Consider the following 25,441-nt stretch of genomic DNA (forward strand, 5'->3'; position numbering starts at 1 on the left):
AAACTGATATAAAAACGGCTAAACACTCGCGTATGCCGTCCGTCGCTCACGCGTCCACGAAATAATACCAGTACCACTCACCCTGATGAAGGGCCCCCGATAGGCTTGAAACTAGTCGGTGCCACCGGACAAATATACGTCAGTGTTTAGCCGTTTTTATATAAGTTTATTATAATGTCTCACAAAAGTTTGAAAAATCAAATAAAAATGTTTTGTACCCCTGAAAGTTTGTACCTTATCTGACACAATTTTATAACAACTGCCTTTTCTCTATGACTTTGAAAAAGGTTGAAAACCACTGTTCAACACAACCTCTATAAATGGACTGGCTATAACACATAATATTTTGTGCTTATTTGATTTTCGACATTTTAGCGCTGATTGTACCGGTTTTAAGCGTTGGTGTGAATTCGAATTAACTGTCAGGAAATATCAACAAGCGCGTTTAACTGTGGGTTTCCGAGACAAAAACCTCTGTATAAAAACTGTATAAACATATCGTCATCCTTGTTTTTCATCTTTGAAAAAACAGGGATAACGATATGTGTGAACGGAGATTTTAGTCTTAGAAACCAACGGTAATTCGGTACAAAGCAATCATTTCCAAGCAATAGCCTATCCATTTATAGATTTTCTTTTCAAATTTCAATTACAACTTTGAAGTATTATCAAGACCCTGAAGCCCGTATAATAAAAAGTTAGTAATATAAGGTGCTAGAATTTCTGGTTTAACAACATGAACATCATGGTAACCAGAGACAAATCTAACTCTATAATTACCGGCAGGATATGATTTCTCGTCTAAGAAAAATGGCGTCGTTTTATACAAGCCCCTGTCAATAGATACGTCAGTGACGAAAGCTAATGTCGGTATATTAATATTTGTGTACAATTCTTTTGCTAATTTCTCTGATATTTGATAATGAACGAATATCTTTAAACGCTGATCGAATGTGAACCTGAGAAGAGAAAAAATAATCAAAATTTTTTAGACATCGAAAAAAAAATTTTTTTTTTTTGCAAAATTTTTTCTTGCAAAATAAAATCTGTCATAGTCTGTCAAACACTATTTTTGTAGTAACAGGACTTTTTTTTTTACTTTTCACGATTTTTCTTTAAACTCCCCGCATTCGCGGTCTGAAAACTCACCGTATATGGCCATCTCCAGTTGGTTCTGACCATCTGTCAAGCGTGGCTTCCGCGGTCTCTTTTGTTAACTGTCTATTTTTTACTAATTTAGCTATAGCCTGAAATTATATGCAATTTTTTATAACAAACCTTTGAACCTTAGCTAGAATTTTAAATTCAAATAACCTAGCGTTTGAATAATCTTACCTCTTCCTTTTTATATTTCGGTCCGAACTCTTTTGGAAGATTATATTTGTCATAGTTTTTGCAATATTCGTGGTAAGATCTTTGATACCTAGAAAATGAACAAGGCAGGTAAAAGAATTGCTAACTCTTTAATCATCTAGATCAGTGGTTCCCAAACTTATTTTGTCTACTGCCCACTTTGAGAATAAATATTTTTTTTATCGCCCCCATATTTTCACATATTTAAAAACCACTATAACTTCAAATTAAATTAATTATTGTGACCTATATATGTATATTAACGGAGAATTCTAAACGAAACTTTTACTATAACCCGCAACTTGAGGCCTGCAGCGTCCACAAGGGGGCGTTATCGCCCATTTTGGGAATGACTGATCTAGATAAAGTCGTTCTACCTACACAGCTATTTTGACTATAGACAATAATCTATATTTATTAATAAACTAGCGGTCACCCGCAACTTTGTCAGCGGGCGGTTTGTCATAAAAAAGGGTCTTGACAGACGGACGGATAACAAAGTGATCCTATAAGGGTTCCGTTTTTTTTCCTTTTGAGGTACGGAACCCTAAAAAAGTAACCTGTATTATACCCGGGTGGATCAGCTACCTTCCCGTCAGAGTCCCGTCAAAATCGGTCTAACTGTTCCAGAGATTAGACGGAATAAACGTAGCCTGTGGCCATAAAGATAGACAAGTTTTTTTTAATTAATCTTTCCTCATCGCGAATGTTTAGATGGATGGATGGATGGATATTTTTTAGAAGGTATCTCCAGAACGGCTGCATGGATCTCGTTAAAATTTAGCACACATGTAGAACATCTGGAAGAACACATAGGCGACTAATTATGTTTTTTTTTTAATTCGGCGTGCGAAGTCGGGAGACTGTCGCCATCTTATGTACGAAATATAACAATCCAGACTCGAATAGTAATAAAAATTAATCACCATATTGAATAGTTTTGGTGATCCATTACACCGTTAACCGTAATTGGATCCAATTCAATTATTTTTGATAACTTATTTGGGTACGCCATTGCGTACATTTTGCCTGAAAACATAAAAACTTTGTAAGCGCTTATTCCATATAAGGTCGAAGGTCAAGTAACATTTGAAACGTGACAATTGGTTACATGAAAGAGAAGGAAGATAGAACTCAAATAGAGCAGGAGACGTACAGTCAGAGAATTTCGCGGTATTCCAGTAACAGAGACAAACTCAGCCCCTTACGAATAACCCAATTAGGTAGAAGTAAGTTACGCAAACGATTATATAGTAGTAAAAAGCAATTCGTGTACTTTTAAATTACAGAAACATTTAATAGCTACGTCCTGTTCTTGAAATTATAAAACGTTGACACAGCTGTTGCTTTTTAAAGTGGAATACCGCCAGATTCCTTGATAGTACATACAGAATCCAGCCATAGAAACAGTCAAAGTAAGAATCTTTTAGATTCATCTCCTCCTTTTTATTTGACAGTTATATTAGCCCGGCTCGCCAGGTGATATACCACGACAACACAGAAGACAGGCGTCCAGTGGAAGCAAATCCGCGTTTCGTCTGATAAGTGTGCGTCCCGGAGGCCTAATTTAGTCCTCTTTCCCTTCCCACCCTTTTTCTTAAAAGGAAAGCATGGGAAGTGGACTTTCCGGATGAGAGGATGCATGGAAAGGGAAAATATTGTCTTTCTGTTCTCCTCCTGTGATTAAAGGTAGGCAACGCTGCAATTGCGTATGTCTATGGGCAACGGTCACATCGCTATTTCAGTGTTTTCATGTGGCCGCTCGCTCGCTTGCCACCTTATGATATATAAAAAAAGTTACAAATAAATTTAATCTTGAACGTACCCAAGCTACTGCCGAAGGAATGAGCCAGATAGATAAATTTCTCCCATCGGAAATGTCTCACAACCACTACAATGGAATATAAAAAGTCATGTGAACTGAATAACACACCAGGAGGAAACGGATCCGATTTACCGTTCCCTGGTAACTCCATACCTGAAGAGATTTACAAGAATACTGTTAAATAAAAGACCAAACATTTTGACAGAAATGTTTTTCTCAGAAATAACTGACAGTCTACGAATATTTGGAACGTCATCGACAAATTGTAGCGACATTACGTTGGGGACATTCTCAAGGACAGATATAAAGGGCGCCTCCACTAATCTGCCGTGTATTTGAAAGTTTTCCACCGACACCAAAAAAAAGTACCACGAAAATCTCGTCTCTGGCGCTGAAAATACTAATACCGACCTTGTCTTTAAAATATATCATGTGTATGAGATTTGGCGTTCAGGTACAAATCTATACAAATGTCGATGTTACGAATGTCGCAAATTTTCGTGGTAGGCCCTCTGAACTAATTTTGAGTAGCGTAATTTGAGTCTTACCCCAAATGTCATAGGGATAGTTTTGTGAAATTACTAGCTGTCGTCCGCGACTCTGTCCGCGCGAGATTAAAAATAGATGTCCGATTCTCAGACCTACTTAATATGCTCACAAAATTTCATGAGAATCGGTCAAACCATTTCGGAGGAGTATGGGAACGAAAATTGTGACACGAGAATTTTATTAAGAAAATTTGATCACACAATCATTTTAATGTTACATCAAATTGTCTCTTGAATTTTATTATTTTATCTTAGAATATTGTTTATTATCTCTGATAACTTTGATACGAACATTATCAATATTTTAAAGTCCAAATTATAAAACAAAATAATATATGACATCCATACTTATATTAAACTGATATAAAAACGGCTAAACACTACCCGGACCACCGGACGAATATACGTGAGTGTTTATCCATTTTAACATCTGTTTAGTAGAGCGTCGGTGGCTCAGGGGTCAAGCACTTGACTTGCAATCTGCAGGTCCTGGGTTCGAATCCCGCCATGTACCAATGTGGTTTTCGATTTCCGATTTACATTTATCCTATGTTCTTACGGTGAAGGTAAACATCGTGATGCTGCACATATCTGAGAAGTAATTCAAAGATATGTGTGAAGTCAACCCGCACTTGGCCAGCGTGGTTGACTATGGCCTAGTCACCCTTAACTTAGGGAAGGCTCCGAGCTTCTTAGTGGGGACGTATAGTCAGCTGATGACGATGAAGCCCACTTTAACATGTTTGCACTAATTGATTCGCCCGGTGCAATACCATGACCACACAGAAGACACACCTCAAGTGGAAGCAATTCCAACTATAGTCTGATGAGTGTGGTACAGAGGGCCTAATTTTAGTCCTCTTTCATTTCCCACTTTTTTTCTTATAACTAAAGGATGGAAAGGGAAAACATTATCTTTCTGTGCGTTCCGTCCTCTTTCGATTACGATAGGGAACGCATGTGTAATTTCGTATATCGATGGGCAACAATCGCTTCGCTATTTCAGCGATTTCAGGTGGCCGCTTGGTTCTTTGCCACCTTATAATATAAAACCTTATAAGGTCTTATAATATAAAACCTACTTTTTAGTAACTCTTTTTTCATAAGTTTAAAAAAACAACATTAGAACCATATACAAACTTTCTTTGTATGTAAAATCGACCAGTATATATCAAAGACAATATGTAGATATAGGTAGATATTTTTAAATATTATGAGGTGGCAAACAAGCAAGCGGCCACATGATTTCAACATAGCTAACAACAGCCCATAGTCATCTACAATTGCAGATGAATAACCTTAGTCATATGAAAGGAAACACAGAAATATAATATTTCCCCTATACATCCCCTCTTCCATCAAATTCCCTTCCCTTACCATCATTTCCTTATAAGGGTGGGAAGAAAAAGAGGACTAAAATTAGTTCTCCGGATGCACACTCATCAAACTGTAGTTGGAATTACTTCCACTTGAAGCCTGTCTTCAGTATGGCCATGGTATTGCAGTGGTCTAGACGTCCCATTCATAGAATCTCTGGTCATCAATAGGAATTGTGAATACTGACCTACATAATAGAACTTCTTTGGCAATAATGATATAAGAGGTCTGAAGCTGGCAGCGGAATCTATATTCCCATGGCATACAAGAACAGGTGGATCCAAACAGTCACCCCATGCTACAACTGAAATAATACAGTCAGTTATTAAACCTCTTTTCAACCAGAAAATACTGGCAACTTATAAAATTGGATATTGCTTGGAAAAGGTTATGCTATTTAATTTATAGTAAATGTGTCATACAGTAGTTTTATACATAAAAGTAGTTTTAAAAAGGTTATGTCTCTCTATATAAAAATACAGATATCCCTGTCACTATCTTTGATAAAACAGAGATAACAATATATTTCAAACGGAGAATTTGCTTTCAAAAACCCACTGATAGTTTACTTAAAATAATGTAGACAGTCAATTGTTTAAATTTGTTTTTCTTTGTACTGATAAGTTCTAAATTTGAATTTAATATTTTATTATTATATAAGATTTTTTTATTAGATGTACTATTGTTTTCGTGTATCTGTACTTTGAACCTAACCATGACTTGATATTTAAGTTTCAAGCTAGTTTTTAACGTGTATTAAATTTTAATATACTTACTGCATATTCTACCCCACGGTGCTTGTATAAACCATTCCTTCTCTAATAAAGACATTTTGTTAATTTTCCGTTTTCTGTATTTAATAAAACAAACTGTAAAAATAATTAAAACATTTGATAGTTTGGCGTAAACACATATGTTATGTTTTTATTGACTATCGAACTATTACAACTTAAGCAATTATTATGCTTATTTTCCGCGAATTAACACACTATTCTCTTAATACGATAATTATTAACCAATAACCAAAAAGTGTTCACTAATTGACTATAAAGTTAATACTGATAAGTGATAACGTCCATGACATTTTTATTTGACAAATTACTAACAATTTGTCTGTCAAAAAGGTGTCATAATGACGTATGATATATTCCGTTATCCCAAATCATGTTGTAAATTCTTTTTAACGGACTTCAAAAGGTTATCAAATCGTCTCTAAGTTTTTTTTTGTATTCGAAAACTCCGCCTTTAGTTATTTTATTTCCTTTAGTCTTATTATTCGAAAGGTGTTGCGTGTTATTTAGTCCCATTTTTTATATATTGAAACATTAAAAACTATCCAGTTTTTTTTGAGTTATTTTCATTCTATATTGCATTCAGAGACTCTAATTTTATTACATTAGCTTAGTGGTCGCCCGAGACTTCGTCAATACGCGAATCGCGTCGGACAGGCAAGTAAAAAAAAGTTATAAATTTTCTGATCATAGAAATACTCTAGTTTCATTACTCGTCTAGATTTTAATTTAGCGTCAAATTTCGTCTAATTGTACTTTTGACTACATTCAACGTGACAATTAGTTCACGATGACAATAAAGATTAAAATTTGATATGATTACGTTTTATTATCTCACAGAATAGATACTCGTACCATATTCACACATATTCTAGATAAAAGATAAGAAAAAGTGCTGTACAATGTTCAATACATATTTTCCAGTCATTTCGCAGGACCGAAGTACTAATCTTTCATGTATCTATGCTGTCGCCCACGTCTCAGTCTACTCAGAATGAAAAAAAAATAGTAGCCTATACCGTCTTAACTAGGTTTTACATCCATGCCTTTGTCCATCAATCCATACATCTAAACATTTGCATTTATAATATTAGTAAGCCTTTCTTACTTTGAATATTACTGGCAAATTTTTAACGCTGCCCATTGAATATTTATATATTTATTAGCGGACCCGATAGACGTTGTCCTGTCTACACGTCTTTAATTTGAAAATTCGAATATTATTTAAAATTTGACACTGCGATGGTAGCGCCGTCTGTCGGATCCAATGTAAAACATTCCAAAATAAACTAATAAATTAAAAATTAATTAAAAAAAACATTGTCCAGCTGACAAAATTGTGAATCTAAACCATTCCCAGATCCCCTTGAACACACACAAAAAATTTCATCAAAATCGCTCCAGTCGTTTGAGAGAAGTTCAGTGACATACACACTCACAGAAGAATTATATATAGGTACTCGTTTAAAGATATCCTTTAGCAAATCGTGAATAAATATTTCATATCACACGATTTAAAAACTGACGTTTTATATTTCAATTATCATAATTCTTTGGACTTTGGATATCTCGTAACATAAAAAGAATGAAATCGTAAAGTCAAAAATATTTTAAAAATTTTGCAAGTCATGTTTTTATAACGTAAGTATTAAACGCGTCGAGCAGTGACATATATCGCCATCTCTTTCATTCTCTTTGGAAAAAATAGAGACAATAATATATTAAAACAAGAGTTTCATTGTAGTCGATCGTCATATGTACTATACAAATATTTAGCTAAATGGTTACCTCCATTATCATAGCAAAAATACTCGTATACTAGCGGTCGCCCACCTGAAATCGCTGAAATAGCGAAGTGACCGCTGCCCATAGACATACGCAATTGCATATGCGTTGCCTACCTTTAATCGACGGAGGAGAGGATGCACAGAAAGAAAATATCTTCCCTTTCCATGCATCCTTTCATCCGGAAAGTCCACTTCTACTTCCCATCCTTTCCTTATAAAAAAAAGGATGGGAAGGGAAAGAGGACTAAATTGGGTCTCCGGGACGCACACTCATCAGACGAAACACAGAATTGCTTCCACTTGACGCCTGTCTTCTGTGTGGTCGTGGTATTTCACCGGGCGAGCCGGGCCAAATCGTGCGAAGATGTTAAAGCGGGCTCTACCACTGTTTTTTTTGTCTATCCTCATTTGTTCCTGGTATTCTCCGGTAAATTCATATAGGAATAATTTATAATATTTTTTTTTCGCGCTGACAAAGTCGCGGGCGAACGCTAGTTCATTGAAATGAAATTTTTTATTCACGTTATTTATCATTGAATCAATCATCTTTAAAGAAAAAACTACTTTATGTCTTTGCATTTTAATATCAAATTAGATAAATGTCAGATCGCGACAGAAACGGTCGTGTGTAACGCACTTTATCATTTTAAGATAAGAAATATTTTGTCGATTTTTCTATAGAATTTGTTAGTTTACGGATATTAATTGGATATAGGTATGTTTATTAAGTGTATTTTGTGTTTTGTTTTCTTAAATTTAAATTATAGTGTGTCTATTTAAAATACATTAGTTTGACAATTGACGTCTATAAAATATGGAATTACATTTTGTATGAGGATTAATGTTGTACTTAATAGACGATTGTCATAGTGTCGAACCGTCGAGCACAACGAAAAACTGTGTACTATCGAAAAATCGGTCTTGTGTCATTAATCCAACAAATGAGTACTATAATTTACGTACTTTATTACAGATATTTACCTATTCTCGCGCAATTAACTAAAAGAAAACATTAAAAACTATTATTTTTGTTTCTCAAACTCAATTTTTAGTTTAATATTTTAAGTTTTCTTTGTAGTTTTGAACAATAAAGTGGGATAGAAAGAAATAATTTAATTTATATTATAAATCATAAACAATAATCACAAAATTTTCGATTGCAAGTTCTATGAGAATAACCATCGAAAAAAGAAAAAATTAATCGATTTTAATCAACCCATATCTAGTGAATTGTCAAACTAATCTATCTTAAATAGACACACTATAAATATTTACATCGCGATATTTATAACCTAAAAACATATGAAGCAGTGTTTTATTGTATTTTGTTAAATGTGATTGTCATGAAGTTAACAAGATTATTGCAAATGTAAGTTACCAATATTTCTATTAAACTAATTAATTAATACTTAAATCGTCATTTCTAGAAGAGTTAAAAGATAACAAATTAATAATTGACATTTGTTTATAGTTTATGGTTATTAATATTAAAACAGATAATAAAATATTCGTGCTATGTTCTATTCATAGACAAATGTTTTTTTTAAGCAACTCTATAAAAGGTAACTATATGGAGGCTTTTTGGTTATCCTACATACGGTATGTTATGACAGCCGAAGCCAAAGTGCTTTTCAGCTACAAGATCTCGGCGGCATCTTTTTTTGGCGCAATTTATTCAAAATCCAAACAAAACAAATGCACTGGCCTCCAGACAAACAATGACAGGCCAGTGACAAAAAACAAAAAGATTCGGAAACACGACACGCATGAAAAAAAAATTATGTACCCCATTTTAAATTTTTTGTGTCATAAAAATTATTTGTATGTGTAATTGAAGCACATATTTATCAAAATAATCAAATTTATAAAAGCAACAATTTGTTTCATATTTACGTAATACGATAATAAAATTAACATATTCCACAAGCGCGTCATAAATTACCAATATTCAGTTTCCAGACGTTAGGTAAAAAACCTAACCTTGTAATGAATTAATAAAGTTGTTTTTTTTTTATTATATTTTTAATTCGGTGTATAAATAAGGTGGCCAGTGTTCAGTTTCGCAACAACGACGCTTATGAATAAAATCATAAAATATTTTTTTTCTAATTTTAGTGCAATGAAATCACTCGAGAAAACGGAAAAGGCTGTAAATATAAAAGCGACATGGGGAAATCTAACTGGTATTATATTATTATATTAACAGATTTTAATTATTTTACTTCTATTATTATTAAAAGCAGGCTATAGGTTTGTGCCAAATAGTGAGATTCGAAACCACGACGGGATCAGTCCGGACTAGTAACCTTAAGGTTATTGGCACTTTATCTTCTACATTTATCTTCAGAACTACTGAAAAATTACAACTCGTATGAAGTCATGTGCAACTGCTAGTGTAAATATAAAAGTCAATACAAATCAACATTGATAAAATGCCATCTTAGTATACTTAAGTATATCAATTGGTCAAATTGACCATTTAAATTAATGTAGGCTTAAAAATAAATTTCTTTCAGCAATAACATGGGGAGATCCATTACATCCACCAGTATTACTCTGTCCTGGTAGAATGGAACCTAGTACAGCATTCAGACCACTAGTGTTAAGGCTACCGAATAGCTTTTTCTACGTGGCTTTGGATTTGCCCGGGAACGGATCATCGGACACTCTCCCTCTTGGTGTGAGATTTTCTGTCCAAGATTTAGTCCCGTCAGTTCTAACAGTTGTCGAATATTACGAGTGGAAAAAATTCATTTATATCGGCCATTCTTTGGGAGCAGCTATTGGTAAGTAATTTTTTTTATCTAGCAACATTTTTTTTTAAAAATTGATTACTATTTTTTATTACCCGATTGTAAGAGATAATCTTCTCTTGTTTGTTACTTTAAATGTTGTTATATTTGTGGGTACGTAAGATCCATTGTGATCTCCAGTAGCCTTTTTCTTATGTCGGCGGGAAAATCGTGCATTTTGAGCGAAGAATCGTGCTATATAAGACTCTCACTAAAACCGCCTTGTTTGTTAACCTTGAGTGCGACTATATGGGTACCTGGGACATCTAATGGAACGCAACTCCAAGAGGGTCCCTGTAACTGAGTTGCACGACTATAGGAAAACCTCCAGTAGCTAGACTAACCAATTTTGAGGAATGATTCTACTAACGTCTATACATGGACAGGTTTTGAATCGCCATATTTTGTGCCTACTTGATTTTCGTTGATAACGTAGGTTAGATTCGAACTGAGAATAAAGCTTTAATGAACTGTCAGTAACATCAACAGGGCGTAGGGTGCTGGTGGCTCATGGGTTAAGCACTTGACTTGTGTGCAAGTCCTGGGTTCGTATCCGACGTTGATCCGTGTTCGACGTTGTTACGGTGAAGGAAAACATCGTGATGTTGCACATATCTGCAAATTAAAAGATATGTGTGAAGTCAACCTACTTTAGGTCAGCGTTGTTGACTATGGCCTAGTCACTTAAGGTAGACTTCGAGTTCCTCAGTAAGGATGTATAGTGGGCTGATGATGACAGGCTTGATTTATCAGTGTTCACCTATCATAGGGGTATAGTCAGTCTTGTATTTTGGTTCAATTAATAATGTTTTTTTTATAGGTAAATATTTCAACATCGCGTACCCTGGACTTGTGACTAAAATGGTGGAATTAGATCCTATACCAGCTTACAATACGGACGCAGCTATGCCTATAGGCGATTGGTATCATTATTATTATGGAAATTATTACAATGAGGATAGTTATAAGAAACACAATGCTGGCGTTGAAACTGCACCAAAATATACATTGGAAAAGGTATTTTATTTTTTATTTAAAACATCATTTATACACAGTTAGAGTGTTTGCTTTTATTATCAAGTAGCTGTCACGCGACTCCTTACGCGCGGAATTATGAAACTTAATTAGTAGCCTATGTGTTCATCCAGACTATGTTCTACAACTATTGCAAATTTCATCGAGATCAGCAGCCGTTCTGGAGATACCTTGTAACAAACATCTACCATCTAAACCAGTGGTTCCCAAACTTATTTTGTCTACTGTCCACTTTGAGAATACATATTTTTTTAGCGCCCCCATATTTTCACATATTTAAAAACCACTATAACTTCAAATTAAATTTATTAATTATTGTGACCTATATATGTATATTAACGGAGAATTGTAAAGGAAACTTTTACTATAACCCGCAACTTGAGACCTGCAGCGCCCACAAGGGGGCGTTATCGCACACTTTGGGAAAGACTGATCTAAACTTTCGCATTTATAATATTAGTAAGAATAAAAATGTTCAAATTACATGCAAATGATGCATTTGTTTCCATATAACAAAAAAAACACAAACAAACGCATTTGTTCCAAGTAATCTTCAAAACGGCTGGACTAATTTTAACGCGACTTTTAACAATATTATAAACAGACAACAGCATGGTTGATTGGTATCAAGCCGAGGTTCGGCCCTCTCGGGCATCCTTGAATCGGAATAAACGCATATTGAGTGACAGCCCAAGCAGTGATCCCCTCTCGGGGGCCCTTGAGTCGCGTCACTCCATGGAGCGTCCACCGAAGCGACCTTAGAGCTCGGCGGCCTCCCAATCCAGTAATAATAACGAAGTAACGGCCCGAGTCGAGGTTCCTGAGGGAGCCCTCGAGCTTAGTTACTCTTAAACGAGGTTTAGACTAAGTCTGCTGATGGACACGAGGGAGTCCATCACCGGCGACTGAGGGCTGCCTCCCCCCGAGAGGGAGCTGCCTCGGTAGCTGGCGCAGACGGGGACCGCGGACGAGAGCGAAAGCGAGCCCGTGGTCCCGTCCCGATGCGTTGGAGGAACAGAGAGGTTTAGTGGGTATGCCTCCGCTATGGAGGAGAATCCCAAATAACTACCGCGTCCCCACCCCCGGGGCGCGGAGTATGCGTAAAGCATTCCTTTCTGGAAAAAAGGTATAGACTAAGTGCCATCTGCGCTCGGCCACCTCAAGCCCGGTGAAGCTATAAATACCTCCTCAAGGCAAACATTGGCTGCAGTCATAAAAAAAATAACAAAAAGCGTTAGACAAAATATGTTTATTACAAAGTTAAGCGTGCAATTATTATAAGACATTTAGTAGTAATTCAAGGTCATATTATTTTAAGAGTATTAATTTAACTAATATGTAAATTAACTGTATATATTTCCGTTAAAGATAAGATTAAGACTATATTTGGTTGAAATAGGATTTTTTTAACTAGCTTGTTGTAAAAACAAACTGTTGCTGCTATTTACGTTTAGTTAAAATTAAAATTAAGTACGTGGATGAGCTTTGCTCGGTATTTTTTTTTAATTGTGTTTTTTGGAAATTATATTTAAGTATGAATTACTAATAAAATGATGAAATATGAATAATATTTTTCGATGTTACCGATAGAAAAAAGTTAAGTTTATGTTTAAGTTGATTATCGATAAAACACGAATAAAATGACATTTTCTAAAAATGATTCCTAGCTAGATCGATTTATCGCCCCCGAAACCCTCTATATACTAAATTTTATGAAAATCGTTGGAGCCGAGCCGATTCCGAGATTCCAATTATATATATACAAGAATTGCTCATTTAAAGATATAAGATAAACCATTGAAACTTTCAAAATAAATCCTTAAATGGCCGTAATGGTTATCATAGACAAAATGCATATGACTGTAGCTATTATATTCCATAATATTTCCGGCAAAACACATTTTCACACATAACCTTAAATTATCATGTAATTTTACACAATAGTGAAATAAAATTTAATGAGACCTTAGTCTACTATGCGTTAAATTAATTGAAATGCAAAGAATTAACTGTCCGTTCACGCGAAATTAAACTTAATTAGTAGTCTATGTGTTCTTTTGGAATTGTAAACATTAACTTTTTCAAAAACACCGTTCTTACATTGTCTTCACGATTACTCGATTGTCAGAAAAAACATGGCCGTCATTCAGACGAACAATTACATAATGTGTGTGTTAGAGGGAGTTTGAAATTAGCGCCGGTGATCGAGAAATTGAGGAGTAAAAGATTAGCGTGGTTTGGACATGTTGTACAAAAAGTAATGAGATTGAATGTGGATGGCTACAAAGGTAGAGGAAGACCAAAAAAAGTATGGAATGACTGTGTGAAAGAGGATATGCGTAAGAAGGGGGTAGACTCGGATATGACGGCTGATAGAGATGTATGGAGGAGTAGTACATACTGTGCCGACCCTCGATAGGGATAAGGGCAGGTTGATGATGATGATGAATTACAATACTAATTATGTTCAACATCTATGCCAAATATCAGCGAGATCCATGCAGCCGTTCTGGATATACCTTCTAACAAACATCCATCTAAATATTTATAATACAAAAGATTAATAAAAGCCAGGAACGTTGTTACAGTAAATGTTATTCCAAAGTTTTTTTTAACATTACAGATAAAAGAATTGGTGCAAAATGTTCAAGGTTTGACTGACGAAGCACTGAAACACCAACTAGAGAGAATGATTGAACCAGCTGGAGATGGCTTGTATAGGTATTGCGTATTTTTAAAGCTTTAAATATTAATTAGTAGCCTATGTTTTCTTCCCGACTATGTTCTACATCTATGACAAATTTCAGCGAGATTCGTTGAGTCGTTCTTGTGATAGCTTAACATACATCTAAACATTCGCATTTATAATATTAGTAAGAGCAAAAATTTCTAGTAGCAAACGCTAAGACACTAACCACATAGCAATTCTAACCTTAGTTCTCAGATTTAATTGACATTTAAAATAGAGTACCTGTTAGAAACACTTTTTTTTAATATAACAAAGCGGCAAACAAGCAAGCGGACGCGGGAATCGCTGAAATAGCGAAGCGATCGTTGTCCATAGACATCAGCAATTGTAGAGCTTTAATCGAAGGAGGGGATGCACAGAAAGAGAATATTTTCCCTTCCTAAGTATTCCCTTCATCTGTTTTTTTTTATTTTATCTGTAATTAATATAATAAACCCATTAATTTCAGATTCACTTACGATCAACGTATGAAGCATGTGACCCTCTTACCATTTCCAAGTGAATTTTTAAAGAAAATCTACACAGCGCCGACTACGCCGACCTTCGCCATATTAGCTGAGAACATGATCAAATTGGGCATATACGATGATGTACCGTTTTTAAGAGATCCTTCCGCATGGCCTAATAAAAATTTCAAATATAAAACCGTACCCGGAGGCCATGATGTACATTTAAATGACCCCGGATGTATGGCGGATGACATTTCTAAATTCCTATTGGAGAATAAATCGAAACTTTGACATTTGTGGCAGAAAGTTTTCGATAACCTTTGCCTTATTTTAAATTGGATAAAAAATGAATAATTTAAAGCATAAGTTTATGTACGAACTACAAAAAAAGTTTAAATATTTATTGGTATGGTTATTTGGATTATTTTAGTGTTTATTACATTCCAAGTGGATTTGAATACTTTCGTATATTCATTGGTATTATTTAATTCAGGTAAATAAAAGCCGTTTGTTACTTTTGTAAATTAAGCTGTATTTTTCGTAATAAAATTAATTTACAAAATCTCATGGTGCCTATGATTTTCTTCCAATTATGATATTTCTAAACGTCTAAACTTTATGTAAGTACTATATTTAAATTTAAAAATCCAAACTAATCCAATTAATCTTTACATTTTTTTAAAAAATAAAAAGTAAATACGCATCTAAATAACTATTTTAATCGCCTGTACAAAATAAAATTATAACTCCATATTATATATGTTATGAATTTAAATATTCATCGCATGGTTATTCCATGTGTTTGTCCAGACTATGCCCTATATCAGTCTTTTCCAAAGTGGGCGATAACGTCCGCTTGTGGGCGCTGCAGGTGTCAAGATGCGGGTTATAGTAAAAGTTTCGTTCAGAATTCTCCGTTAATATACATATATAGGTCACAATAATTAATTCATTTAATTTGATAGTGGTTTTTAAATATAGGAAAATGTGGAAGCGCTAAAAATATTTTTCTCAAAGTGGGCAGTAGACAAAATAAGTTTGGGAACCACTGCTCTATATGTATGTCAAATTGCATCAAGATCCATTCAGCCGTTCTGGAGATACCTTCAAACAAACATCCATCTAATCCAAACATTCGCATTTATAATATTAGTAAAATTTATTATCTTCAACTAAATCGACATGGCATTATTTTTTATATCATAAGGTGGCAAACGAGCGAGCGGCGAAGTGACCGTTGCCCATAGACATACGCAATCGCATATGCGTTGCCTACCTTTAATCGACGGAGGAGAGGATGCACAGAAAGAAAATATTTTTCCTTCCCATGCATCCTTTCATCCGGAAAGTCCACTTCCCATCATTTCCTTATAAGAAAAAGGGTGGGAAGGGAAAAAGGACTAAATTAGGCCTCCGGACGCACACTCATCAGACGAAACGCGGAATTACTTCCACTTGACGCCTGTCTTCTGTGGTGGTGGTATTTCACCGGACGAGCCGGGACAATTCGTGCGAAGATGTTAAAGCTCGCTCTACCACTGTTAAACATTTTAATAGGTAAAAAAAAAAACAACCTAAAAATTGTCATTTTTATTCAGTCTTATACAATGAATGCAAGTTGTGTCTTTTCATATTTCGGATTATCATCTTTTTCTTCAATCTTTTCATTTAGTTTGAGTAAATCTGTACTCAAACTAACTTTAGTATGTTTGGTCATAACATGGCGACGAAGTCCACTTTGTCTGGTATACGCAGCACCACACTGACCGCAGGTGTGGTTTTGTGAACGCTCGTGTGCTGATGCCACGTGGTCGTCCAAACTTATCTTGTAACCAAACTTCTTACTGCATATTTTACACTGAGTACATAAAAAAAGTAAAATTAACCAGGGTAGAGTTCCGCCGCCCAGGGCGACATTTTTGACACCTTTGGGCCCACTTATGGTCGACGCCCTGGGCGGTCGCCCCACCTCACCCTACACTCACGCTGCTAGTGCAATATAGGGGGCAAACTTTAGGAATAACACTGAATTTTATTACAGTATATTTTGTGACTAGGAGCGTCGGTGGCTCAGTGGTCAAGCACTTGACTTGCAATCTGCAGGTCCTGGGTTCGAATCCCGCCATGTACCAATGTGTTTTTTGGTTTCCGATTTACATATGTACATTTATCCGACGTTCTTACGGTGAAGGAAAACATCGTGATGCAACCTTCACATATCTGAGAAGAAATTCAAAGATTTGTGTGAAGTCAACCAACCCGCACTTGGCCAGCGTGGTTGACTATGGCCTAATCACCCTTAACTAGGGTAGGCTCCGAGCCCCTCGATGGGGACATATAGTGAGCTGATGATGATTATATTTTGTGACAGTTCATCATCAAAACTCAACTTGTAAATATGAAAATATTTACTCAAAAATACTATTTCTCTGACATCAAATTATCTTATAATTTTTAAAAAATAACTAATAAAGTGAAATAGCACAGCCATCACAGAATTTAATATTTGTTTACTTAATTTGGCGTAGGCTCTATGGTTCGTTTATCTATGGTTGGTTAATCACCTCGTAGTTCTTGAGACCAAGATGTCGGCGGCGGTGGGCTCGTAGATTAGAACTGGAAACGCAGCGTTGAGGGCACACATCACATACATATGGGCGCTCGCCAGTATGCTTCCTAAATCACAATAAGCTAGTGGTAAGAGGGTAAGCTGAGATTATAGATTTCCATGCCGCCATAGTATGGCACACCTTATTTCCTCTATGCCGCTAAAAGACATACAGTTGACACAATGCTTTTAGCTGGTGGCATATTTGGTGGCGGGAAGCTTAGTCCTCTTTCCCTTCCCATTCTTATAAGGACAGGAAGGGTTATAAGGCTACACATAATAAGGGCACTTATTCTCTTTCTGTGTCTCCTCCTCTGGCAAAAAAATCTATTTATCTTAGTATTTTTAATTCTTAAAGGTTGAATTTGACTTATAAATTAATTTGTTTAGTTTAAACACTTTCATACCTTATATGTACTGTAAGGGCAGACTTCTGTGTAGTCCGGAAGCCGCAGTGAGAACAAACATGTTGTTTGACTCCTGTGTGTGTCAGATTGTGTTTGTTTAGATAGTCCCGTCGAGTAAAGATACGACCACAACTCTGGAAGTTATTAGTAAAATTTGCACTATTAAATAATTGGGTTATACCAACCCGCACAGCATTGACTATGGACTAGTTACCTCACTTCGACCTATAGTGACCTGATGATTACAAATTGTGTTTAATTTAGATGGATGGATATGTATTGGATTGGATTGATGGATCTTGATGAAATTTGGTACAGATGCAAAACATAGCCTGGAATACACATAGGCTACTCTTTAAGTTTTCTTTTTATTCCGCGCGGAAGAAGTCGCGGGCGACAGCTAGATTTGTAATAAAATAGAAGTATTTACCCTTGTTACTACCTCATGTTAATTGGTGATCTGGTTGAAAAATGGTACATAAGTTTTCAGATATCTTGGTGGCTCTTAACTTTGTGACGCTGCGCAGAATTCTATATTAGGTGTAGAGGGAGAGGGCGGGGAGTTGCTTGTTTTTGATTTTGAGCTGCAGACTTATTTGAATAGGACTATATGAAGATTAGTACTTACTTAATTTCTACTTACTCTCTCTACTCTTGAAAAAGATATACTTGGGGTTGAAACTAATGGCTAATTGTTGGATGCTTATACTGCTTTTTAAAATGGATTGTGCAAAAATGTGCTTAAAAACTTAACTTACCTCACAAACAAAATTCTTTTTCTCTGTGTTATGCACTTCCATATGTTTCTTCAAACTTGTTTTTGTGTTAAACAATTTGTAACATTTGAAACACTTAAATATATCATCAGATATCTCCATTTCAATGTTGTCTCGATGTGCCCGCATATGGTTTTCATATGTTCTACGATTTGGTAGATATTTATTACAAATATTACATTGATAGCCATCTTTTAAACCTTTACAGAAGTGTATCTCATGGCTTAATCTAGAATTTCTATTTTTAAATTTCTTCTCACAGCCAAAACACTTGTAAAAACCATTTTCAATACCATGATATGTTGAATTATGTTCCATAATACTTTCTTTACTGTTATATTCAATTCTACAGATATTACAGTAAGTTAATGTACGTACAGGCTTGTAACTAGATTTTTTTTTCGTTTTTTTATCTTTCACGTGTTTTGGTAATGTGTCTGTTTCCAAATCAGTGTTCTTCAAATCATTAAAATTTGTGTTTAAATATTCAGAGTTTTCAAATTCAATTGTATTGTTCTCTAATTTAACGGTACAAGTTTCTTCTGTTTTATCAATATTTGATTTGTCTGCTAAAATCGTACGTAGCTTTCTATCAGCTTCGCTACAAAAGATTTTATATTCGTAAAATTCATCTAATAAATCGATACAGTTTTCACACACTCTATTCGGATAGTTTAGTTCTGTTATATCTATATTTAAACAATAAAGTATTTTATCTATTAACTGATTCTTAATAATAGATATATCTTCTAAATTGTTTGTAATAATTTCTCTTTTGGCTTGTTTACTCCAGCATAGCCTACAGACATCTTCTTGTTGGAAATATTCGTTAGTATATAAATTTGAATCATTTAACGTGGAATGTAAAGACATTTTAGTGTTATTTATTTAGATTTTATTACATAAAGCGTTAAAATTATAATCATAACAAAACTTTTAGCTTATTGACATTTTAGCGATACTTTGACGTTTGAATAGGGTTACCAGCTTCTAAGATTTGATTTGTAAAAAAAAAAAACATTTTCAAAATTAAATAATGCAAGTAATTATAATAATATTAAAAATATCGATTTTTACATTTTCGCGCCATTTATCTTATTGTGCAAATATTTAGTCATCGCCATAGAAAAAAGCCATCCTTCACCGTTATATGAAGAACTTTATTTTATATAGGAAATTATGTGAGAAATCAAACAATTGTTATTTTTTCATGAAATTATAATGTTTATAAACATTTCCTTACAATTATTTCACATTTATATATCTATAAAAAATTCTCTTATAACCTAATTTATATTTAATTTTATAAACAAAAAATGGGCTGATTCTTCGCATTTAAAAACTAAACTTATCAATTGAAAGTGGCTGAATGTAAGAACCCGTAACATTTAAAAATTAGGGCAGATTAATAAAAAAATACTTAAACATACTGGACAAGTGACACCAAATATTTGGTTATCAAAATGCACATTTATCTTAAAACATAAAGCAACCATAGACCTTGGTAATGGCTGGAAATAACTGGATAATTGAAGAACAGAGAATTGTTATGTGTTGAAGGCATATCTAGCAATATTTAGCTATTTATTGTTTAACTGAGAAATACATAGCAATTTTAATGTAGTTACTTTAAAATTTTAGTGGGAACATTTAAAAATATTTGTTGAACATTAGTATTTGAAAATAAACATTAATAATGGCAGTAATGCTCTTCCAGTTTTAAGCTATCAATGTTCTTAACACCTAAAAAAAAACTAGTATGTTCCAAATTCAAAAACTGTTCATGTCACTTATTTATTCTTCTTGTCTTTCATTGTCTTTATCCTTCTTCTTTTTCTTCTTCTTCTCTTTACGTACAGAATCATCAGCTGTTTGTTCTTCTGCCGCTGCCTCTACTGTTGTATCAGCCTCATTCTCTTCTTGATCACGCTTTTTCTTTTTCTTCTTCTTCTCCGCCTTTGCTTCTACTGAATTATCAGGATCATCAGCATTCGCTGTACTAGCTGTACGTTTCCTGCTGTCCACTTCCATATCATTGTCACCATTTTCTTCTTTATCTTCTGCTTTCTTGCCTTTGAAGTCTACGTAACTGTTGAGCCATTCCGATGGTGTGTTCTCATTTGGTTTACCGTATTTATCCAATTTGCCCAGCTGGATTAACTGCTTCTTCTGAGAAGCTTTTGGTCCTAATCCCCATTTTCTCGGATACGTATCTCTTTCCATGATTACCCGTTTTAATTTGGCAACTACACCATGGTCACAGGAGGCCATAGTCGCTGTGGTCATAAGAGCAACAGCTAATGCCACCGCTTCACCTTTGGTAGTTACGATAACAATCTCTTGATCAATTTCTATACCATCTTCATATCTTAATACACCAGGTAAGAGGACTTTAGCACCATAGCACACAGCGTTCACCGCACTGTCTTTTATGAATATTCTCTTATGTGCGACTAACAAACCTTCCAGAGGTTTGATAACTCGACGTAGATAACTTTCATCTTTATGATTTTCATATGCCCATTGTGCGTCTAATATATCATGCATTGTTACCATGCCTTCTTTCTCACCTTGAATACCGGAACGTACTCTACGTAATTCTATCATTTGTCCACCAACACCAAGCATAAGACCCAAGTGTACACACATTGTACGAATATAAGAGCCAGCTTCACAACTAACCCAGAATACACCAATGTTCTTCTCCTCATCGAAGTCTAGTAGTTTACTGTCATACACAGATCTGACACGGAGTTGACGTTTAACTGCTGATATAAGGGGAGGACGCTGGAATAAAGCACCGCGGAGTTTCTCAAGGCCTTGTGTTACTTTTTTTATGCTTTCCACCGCGGAATGCAGGCTGAACACGGCTACATACTCCTTACCGGCGTTTTGTTGAGATTTAACCAACCTCGTGGCTCTATCAACACATACGATCAAGCAACCAGTTACTTTGGGATCGAGTGTGCCGCTGTGTCCAGTCTTCTCAACTTTAAGAATACGTTTAATCCATGACACAACTTCATGAGAACTCGGGTTACTCGGCTTGTCCACGTTAATAAATCCAGACTTAACATAATCAGCAATAGGACGCTTCAATGGGGAATGACCGAAAGGCAAAGGCGTGTAATGATTAGTACGTACGTTAAGTCTATCGAAGTTCTTCAGTAATAAAGGCCAATACGCCGTATCTAATTTGGTTACACATTCCGAAGGTTCAATTTTAAAATCGCCTAACTTTTGAAACGCGCCCAGCGTCACTTGCTCCTTGCTTTTCTTCTTTTTCTTCTCAGAAAACACTTCGGTACCCGGTTGCAGAACTTCCGTCATTGTTGATTATTTTCAAATAACACAATATGTGATGTGAAACTAAAATAATAACTTTTTAATACACATTTATCGTTCCAATATAACACACGTGCCGATTAAATAGGTTAGATTCACGATGTCGTTCGTTTGCGTTTTGCTGAAGGGATGTGCTGACATCACTTTGTTGAAAAATCGAGTTTTGTTTATGGTTGTGAATCGAAATCGAAGCGATCAAAAAATCTTGAAAACTTCAAACTTCGTAATTATAATGATACCGAGAGTTTTTTACGATATCACTGGATACTTTTATAATTTAGCTATGCGGTAAAAACACTGTACAATGCATTGATGTTTCTGGAAATCGTGAAAATCGATTCACGTTTTATTCCACCATAGATTTTCGTTAACGCCAAAACGTGCGTCCCTTATCCATCACTGTCATTGTCAATGTCAAAAGGAAAAAGAGCGGCGTGGTGTTGTTTAATTGTTATTAATAATTATAATATTAGTAAGATCCAATATTTTAAGTTAAACGAACAGAATACATAAATTTAATCAAAAATTATGGCAGGCGTATTATTTGAAGATATATTTAATGTGAAAGACATGGATCCAGAGGGAAAGAAATTCGATCGAGTTAGCCGATTACATTGCGAATCTGAATCATTTAAAATGGATTTAATATTGGATATAAATTCATGGATTTATCCCATGGAATTGGGAGATAAGTTTAGATTAGTATTAGCCACGACACTAAGGGAGAACGGTTATCCTGATGGAGGAGAATGGAATCCTTTAGAAACGGAGGGGAACAGGGCTGACAGTTTTGAGTACGTTATGTCAGGAAAAGTTTATAGGTTAGTTGTTTATTATTTTTATTTGTTATATAGACCCAATTTAATTGTAATATTTGCTTTAAACTTGTATAAGAAATGCTTCGCAAAAAACATGAAACAGAAACCAACTCAAACTTAAATAAGGACATAATTCTGACTTTACAAACCATACATAAATGTTGCATTAATATTATAATAGCAAAAGTTTGGATAGATGGATGTTTATTAAGAGATACCTCTAGAATGGCTGAACTGATGCACATGGGCTACAATTTTTTGTTAATTTTGCATGACTGGATTTGCTGGCAACTTGTACTGTACTGTAAATTAACATTTAACGTTCAGGATAGAAGGTGACGAAGCAGCAATGGAGCCAGCATCAAGGTTAGCTGCATATGTCTCATTTGGAGGTCTACTGATGCGTTTGCAAGGAGATGCTAACAATTTGCACGGCTTTGAAGTTGATCAACACATGTACCTACTTATGAAGAGATTGGCGTTCTAATATTAAAAAATTGTCTTAAGGTTTTAGAGTTAAGAGTATAAATATATATATTTAAGATATTTTAATTGGTTTTATTCCCTTAGTTATGTTATAACCAAATTTTGAATAATCCTGACGTATGTATGTCGGATGATATAATAATTGTTCCGAGCAAATTTGTAATTTTTGAGATTTGAAAAATATCTTAAAGTTTAATTAAAAGCCATCTATTGGACAAAAAACGAAATGTATGGCGCCATCTGATGACAGGAAGTATATAAGTTAAGAAAACTCCTGCTTGTTCTATTAGACAAAAGATGGCAGTAAAATTAACGACATCTACTATTGAACAGAATAAAAAAAATAGTTCCGTCAGATGACGCTGAAGGTGAATTTTCATGTTTAACTTTGTAAATTTTAAGTTTTGCCTTGAGTTTCAAATCGTTCAACCTTTTCGACACTTGATTCATACGCATGGGTACAAAAAACTGTCTTATTTACCATTTATTCAAATGTTTTTACATTTAACGTACAAAATACAGCACTAATTGTATATTTTGGGGATGTGTGTGATCGCCGCGGTGGTCCTGTGCACATCATACGCCCTTTATAACACACAATATGTCACGCGGCATTATTATAATTCACCCCGCGGCTTGGGAAAGTAGTTTCGCCTTTTATTTTATACTAGCTGTCGCCCGCGACTCTGCCCGCGCTGAATACAACAATTAGTAGCCTATGTATTCTTCCAGACTATGTTCTATATGTATGCCAAATTTCATCAAGATCTGTTTAGCCGTTCAGGATATATTTTCAAACAAATATCCATCCATCCATCTCAATATTCGCATTTATAATATTAGTAAGAAAATCTTAATTTGGCATAAATGTAGAACATAGTCTGGAAGAACACATACTTAAGTTTACTTAAGGCTACTAATTAAGTTTTTTTTAATCCGCGCAGAAACTTTTGAACAATGGCGAGTAAAATGCTAAAAATTACTTTCAATAGAGACGATTGGATTGAAGAAGTTATATAGATTTTATAAAGTAAAGTTTGGTGAAAAGGTTCCAACATTTAATTTAAGAAAAACAAAACTAAAGCAGTCAACTCGAATACGAAATAATAATAAATGAATTTCCTAATAACATCGCGTCAACGCGCTGCCACCAGGAGGCGCCACGTGTCGCGCTAACGAGCCCGCGTCTGCAACGACGCGGCGATAATTGCCTTTGTTTATATAATTTAAAAACTAAAGACTATAGTAGATATTATTATTACGAGATAATGTATTTCTAGATTATTTATTAATATAAAATAAATAGCTATTTGAAATATTAGATTTTTTTAATCTGTAAAATTTTTAATAAAAATATTGTCATAATATCGATTTTTTAATCTGTCTTAAACAAATACATCTTGAAATAAAAACGTAAATATTACATCTTACTTAAAAAAGAGTAACCTTAAAAGATTAAAAAGAAATATATTTTATATTCACTTACCTTTTTGTTGGCGCGAGGGCGAATCGTAATTAGTCAAATTTGTTCGGAAATGTCTGCAGTAGAGCAACTTTGATGCACAATTATTTGTTTGTAGAAAATTAATATTGCACAAAGTATTTAAATTAATATCACTGATTTTAATCACTTTACAGCACATAATAAATGTATAACTAAATTAAACAATAAAACTTACTAATTAAAATGGCTAAACTGACTACTATCCAATTCATCGTGAGTTTTTCAGGGTAAGTAATTAATGGATTATTATTGTTGTCGCGTCACATCTAACACTGAGCTAAATTTAATAAGTTAAAAACTGAATATTTATGAATACAAAACATTACAGAGTCTTTTCAAATAACTTTGGAATTGATTTATAAAACCGATAGAAGCTAGACGGCTTCCAAACGTGACGAAATCGCGACACGACTGACGTCACGGGATACCCACTTAGTACTTTTAATTCTAGAAAGTACGAAATCCTTTTCAGCCACGTTCCAAATTCAAATTTCAAAATCACTAATGTTCGCGTTAGTAATTGTGGAAAGTATGCTAGTATTGCCAGTGTAGAATTTTTTTTCTATATTTTTTATTCTATAGCAACTAACAGACTTAGAAATTTATAATAAGTCGCCCGCGTCTATGTACGCGCGTAATTAAAAAACTTAATTTGTAGCCTTTTTTATAACAGAAGGGGGCAAACGGACAGTGGAAACACCGAGGTGTTCAACGATGCCCATGGACATCAGCAATACCATAGGAACCGCAGATGCGTTGCCGGCCTTTAAGATGGTGATAAGCTCGCTTCT

General features: G+C 34.7%; 5 protein-coding genes across 8 annotated transcripts; 2 read left to right on the forward strand and 3 right to left on the reverse strand.

Moving 5' to 3' along the window:
- Positions 1–578: 578 nt before the first annotated feature.
- Positions 579–6,172, reverse strand: LOC106122869 (serine hydrolase-like protein 2). Its single transcript, XM_013318999.1, has 7 exons — positions 5,880–6,172; positions 5,291–5,407; positions 3,179–3,331; positions 2,280–2,382; positions 1,336–1,423; positions 1,150–1,247; positions 579–959 (listed from the first exon to the last, which is right to left on the reverse strand). Exons 1-7 carry the CDS (start codon positions 5,932–5,934, stop codon positions 650–652), a joined length of 924 nt encoding a protein of 307 aa, XP_013174453.1. The 5' UTR covers positions 5,935–6,172; the 3' UTR covers positions 579–649.
- LOC106122868 (serine hydrolase-like protein) lies at positions 5,337–15,231 on the forward strand. Of its 4 annotated transcripts, NM_001312265.1 has the most exon segments (7): positions 8,386–8,396; positions 8,908–9,050; positions 9,797–9,864; positions 10,198–10,467; positions 11,294–11,490; positions 14,132–14,229; positions 14,706–15,231. In NM_001312265.1, coding segments are annotated over 6 exon segments (951 nt in total). In that variant the 5' UTR covers positions 8,386–8,396; positions 8,908–9,024; the 3' UTR covers positions 14,998–15,231.
- Positions 15,232–16,287: 1,056 nt separating this feature from the next.
- LOC106122772 (zinc finger protein OZF) lies at positions 16,288–19,471 on the reverse strand. The gene is made up of 4 exons (XM_013318860.1): positions 18,480–19,471; positions 17,722–17,855; positions 17,271–17,382; positions 16,288–16,564 (listed from the first exon to the last, which is right to left on the reverse strand). Exons 1-4 carry the CDS (start codon positions 19,368–19,370, stop codon positions 16,307–16,309), a joined length of 1,395 nt encoding a protein of 464 aa, XP_013174314.1. The 5' UTR covers positions 19,371–19,471; the 3' UTR covers positions 16,288–16,306.
- A 573-nt stretch (positions 19,472–20,044) lies between these two features.
- On the reverse strand, positions 20,045–21,979 carry Nop60B (dyskerin pseudouridine synthase 1 Nop60B). Its single transcript, XM_013318981.1, has one exon. The coding sequence runs from the start codon at positions 21,825–21,827 to the stop codon at positions 20,292–20,294; it is 1,536 nt and encodes a 511-aa protein (XP_013174435.1). The 5' UTR covers positions 21,828–21,979; the 3' UTR covers positions 20,045–20,291.
- Positions 21,980–22,255: 276 nt separating this feature from the next.
- On the forward strand, positions 22,256–23,193 carry Rpb8 (DNA-directed RNA polymerases I, II, and III subunit Rpb8). The gene is made up of 2 exons (XM_013318881.1): positions 22,256–22,663; positions 22,988–23,193. The coding sequence occupies exons 1-2, from the start codon at positions 22,371–22,373 to the stop codon at positions 23,145–23,147; spliced, it is 453 nt and encodes a 150-aa protein (XP_013174335.1). The 5' UTR covers positions 22,256–22,370; the 3' UTR covers positions 23,148–23,193.
- The last annotated feature ends 2,248 nt before the right edge of the window (positions 23,194–25,441 follow it).

The sequence above is a fragment of the Papilio xuthus genome, unplaced genomic scaffold, assembly GCF_000836235.2.
Source record: "Papilio xuthus unplaced genomic scaffold, Pxut_1.1 DF826776.1, whole genome shotgun sequence".
Taxonomy (NCBI): domain Eukaryota; kingdom Metazoa; phylum Arthropoda; class Insecta; order Lepidoptera; family Papilionidae; genus Papilio; species Papilio xuthus.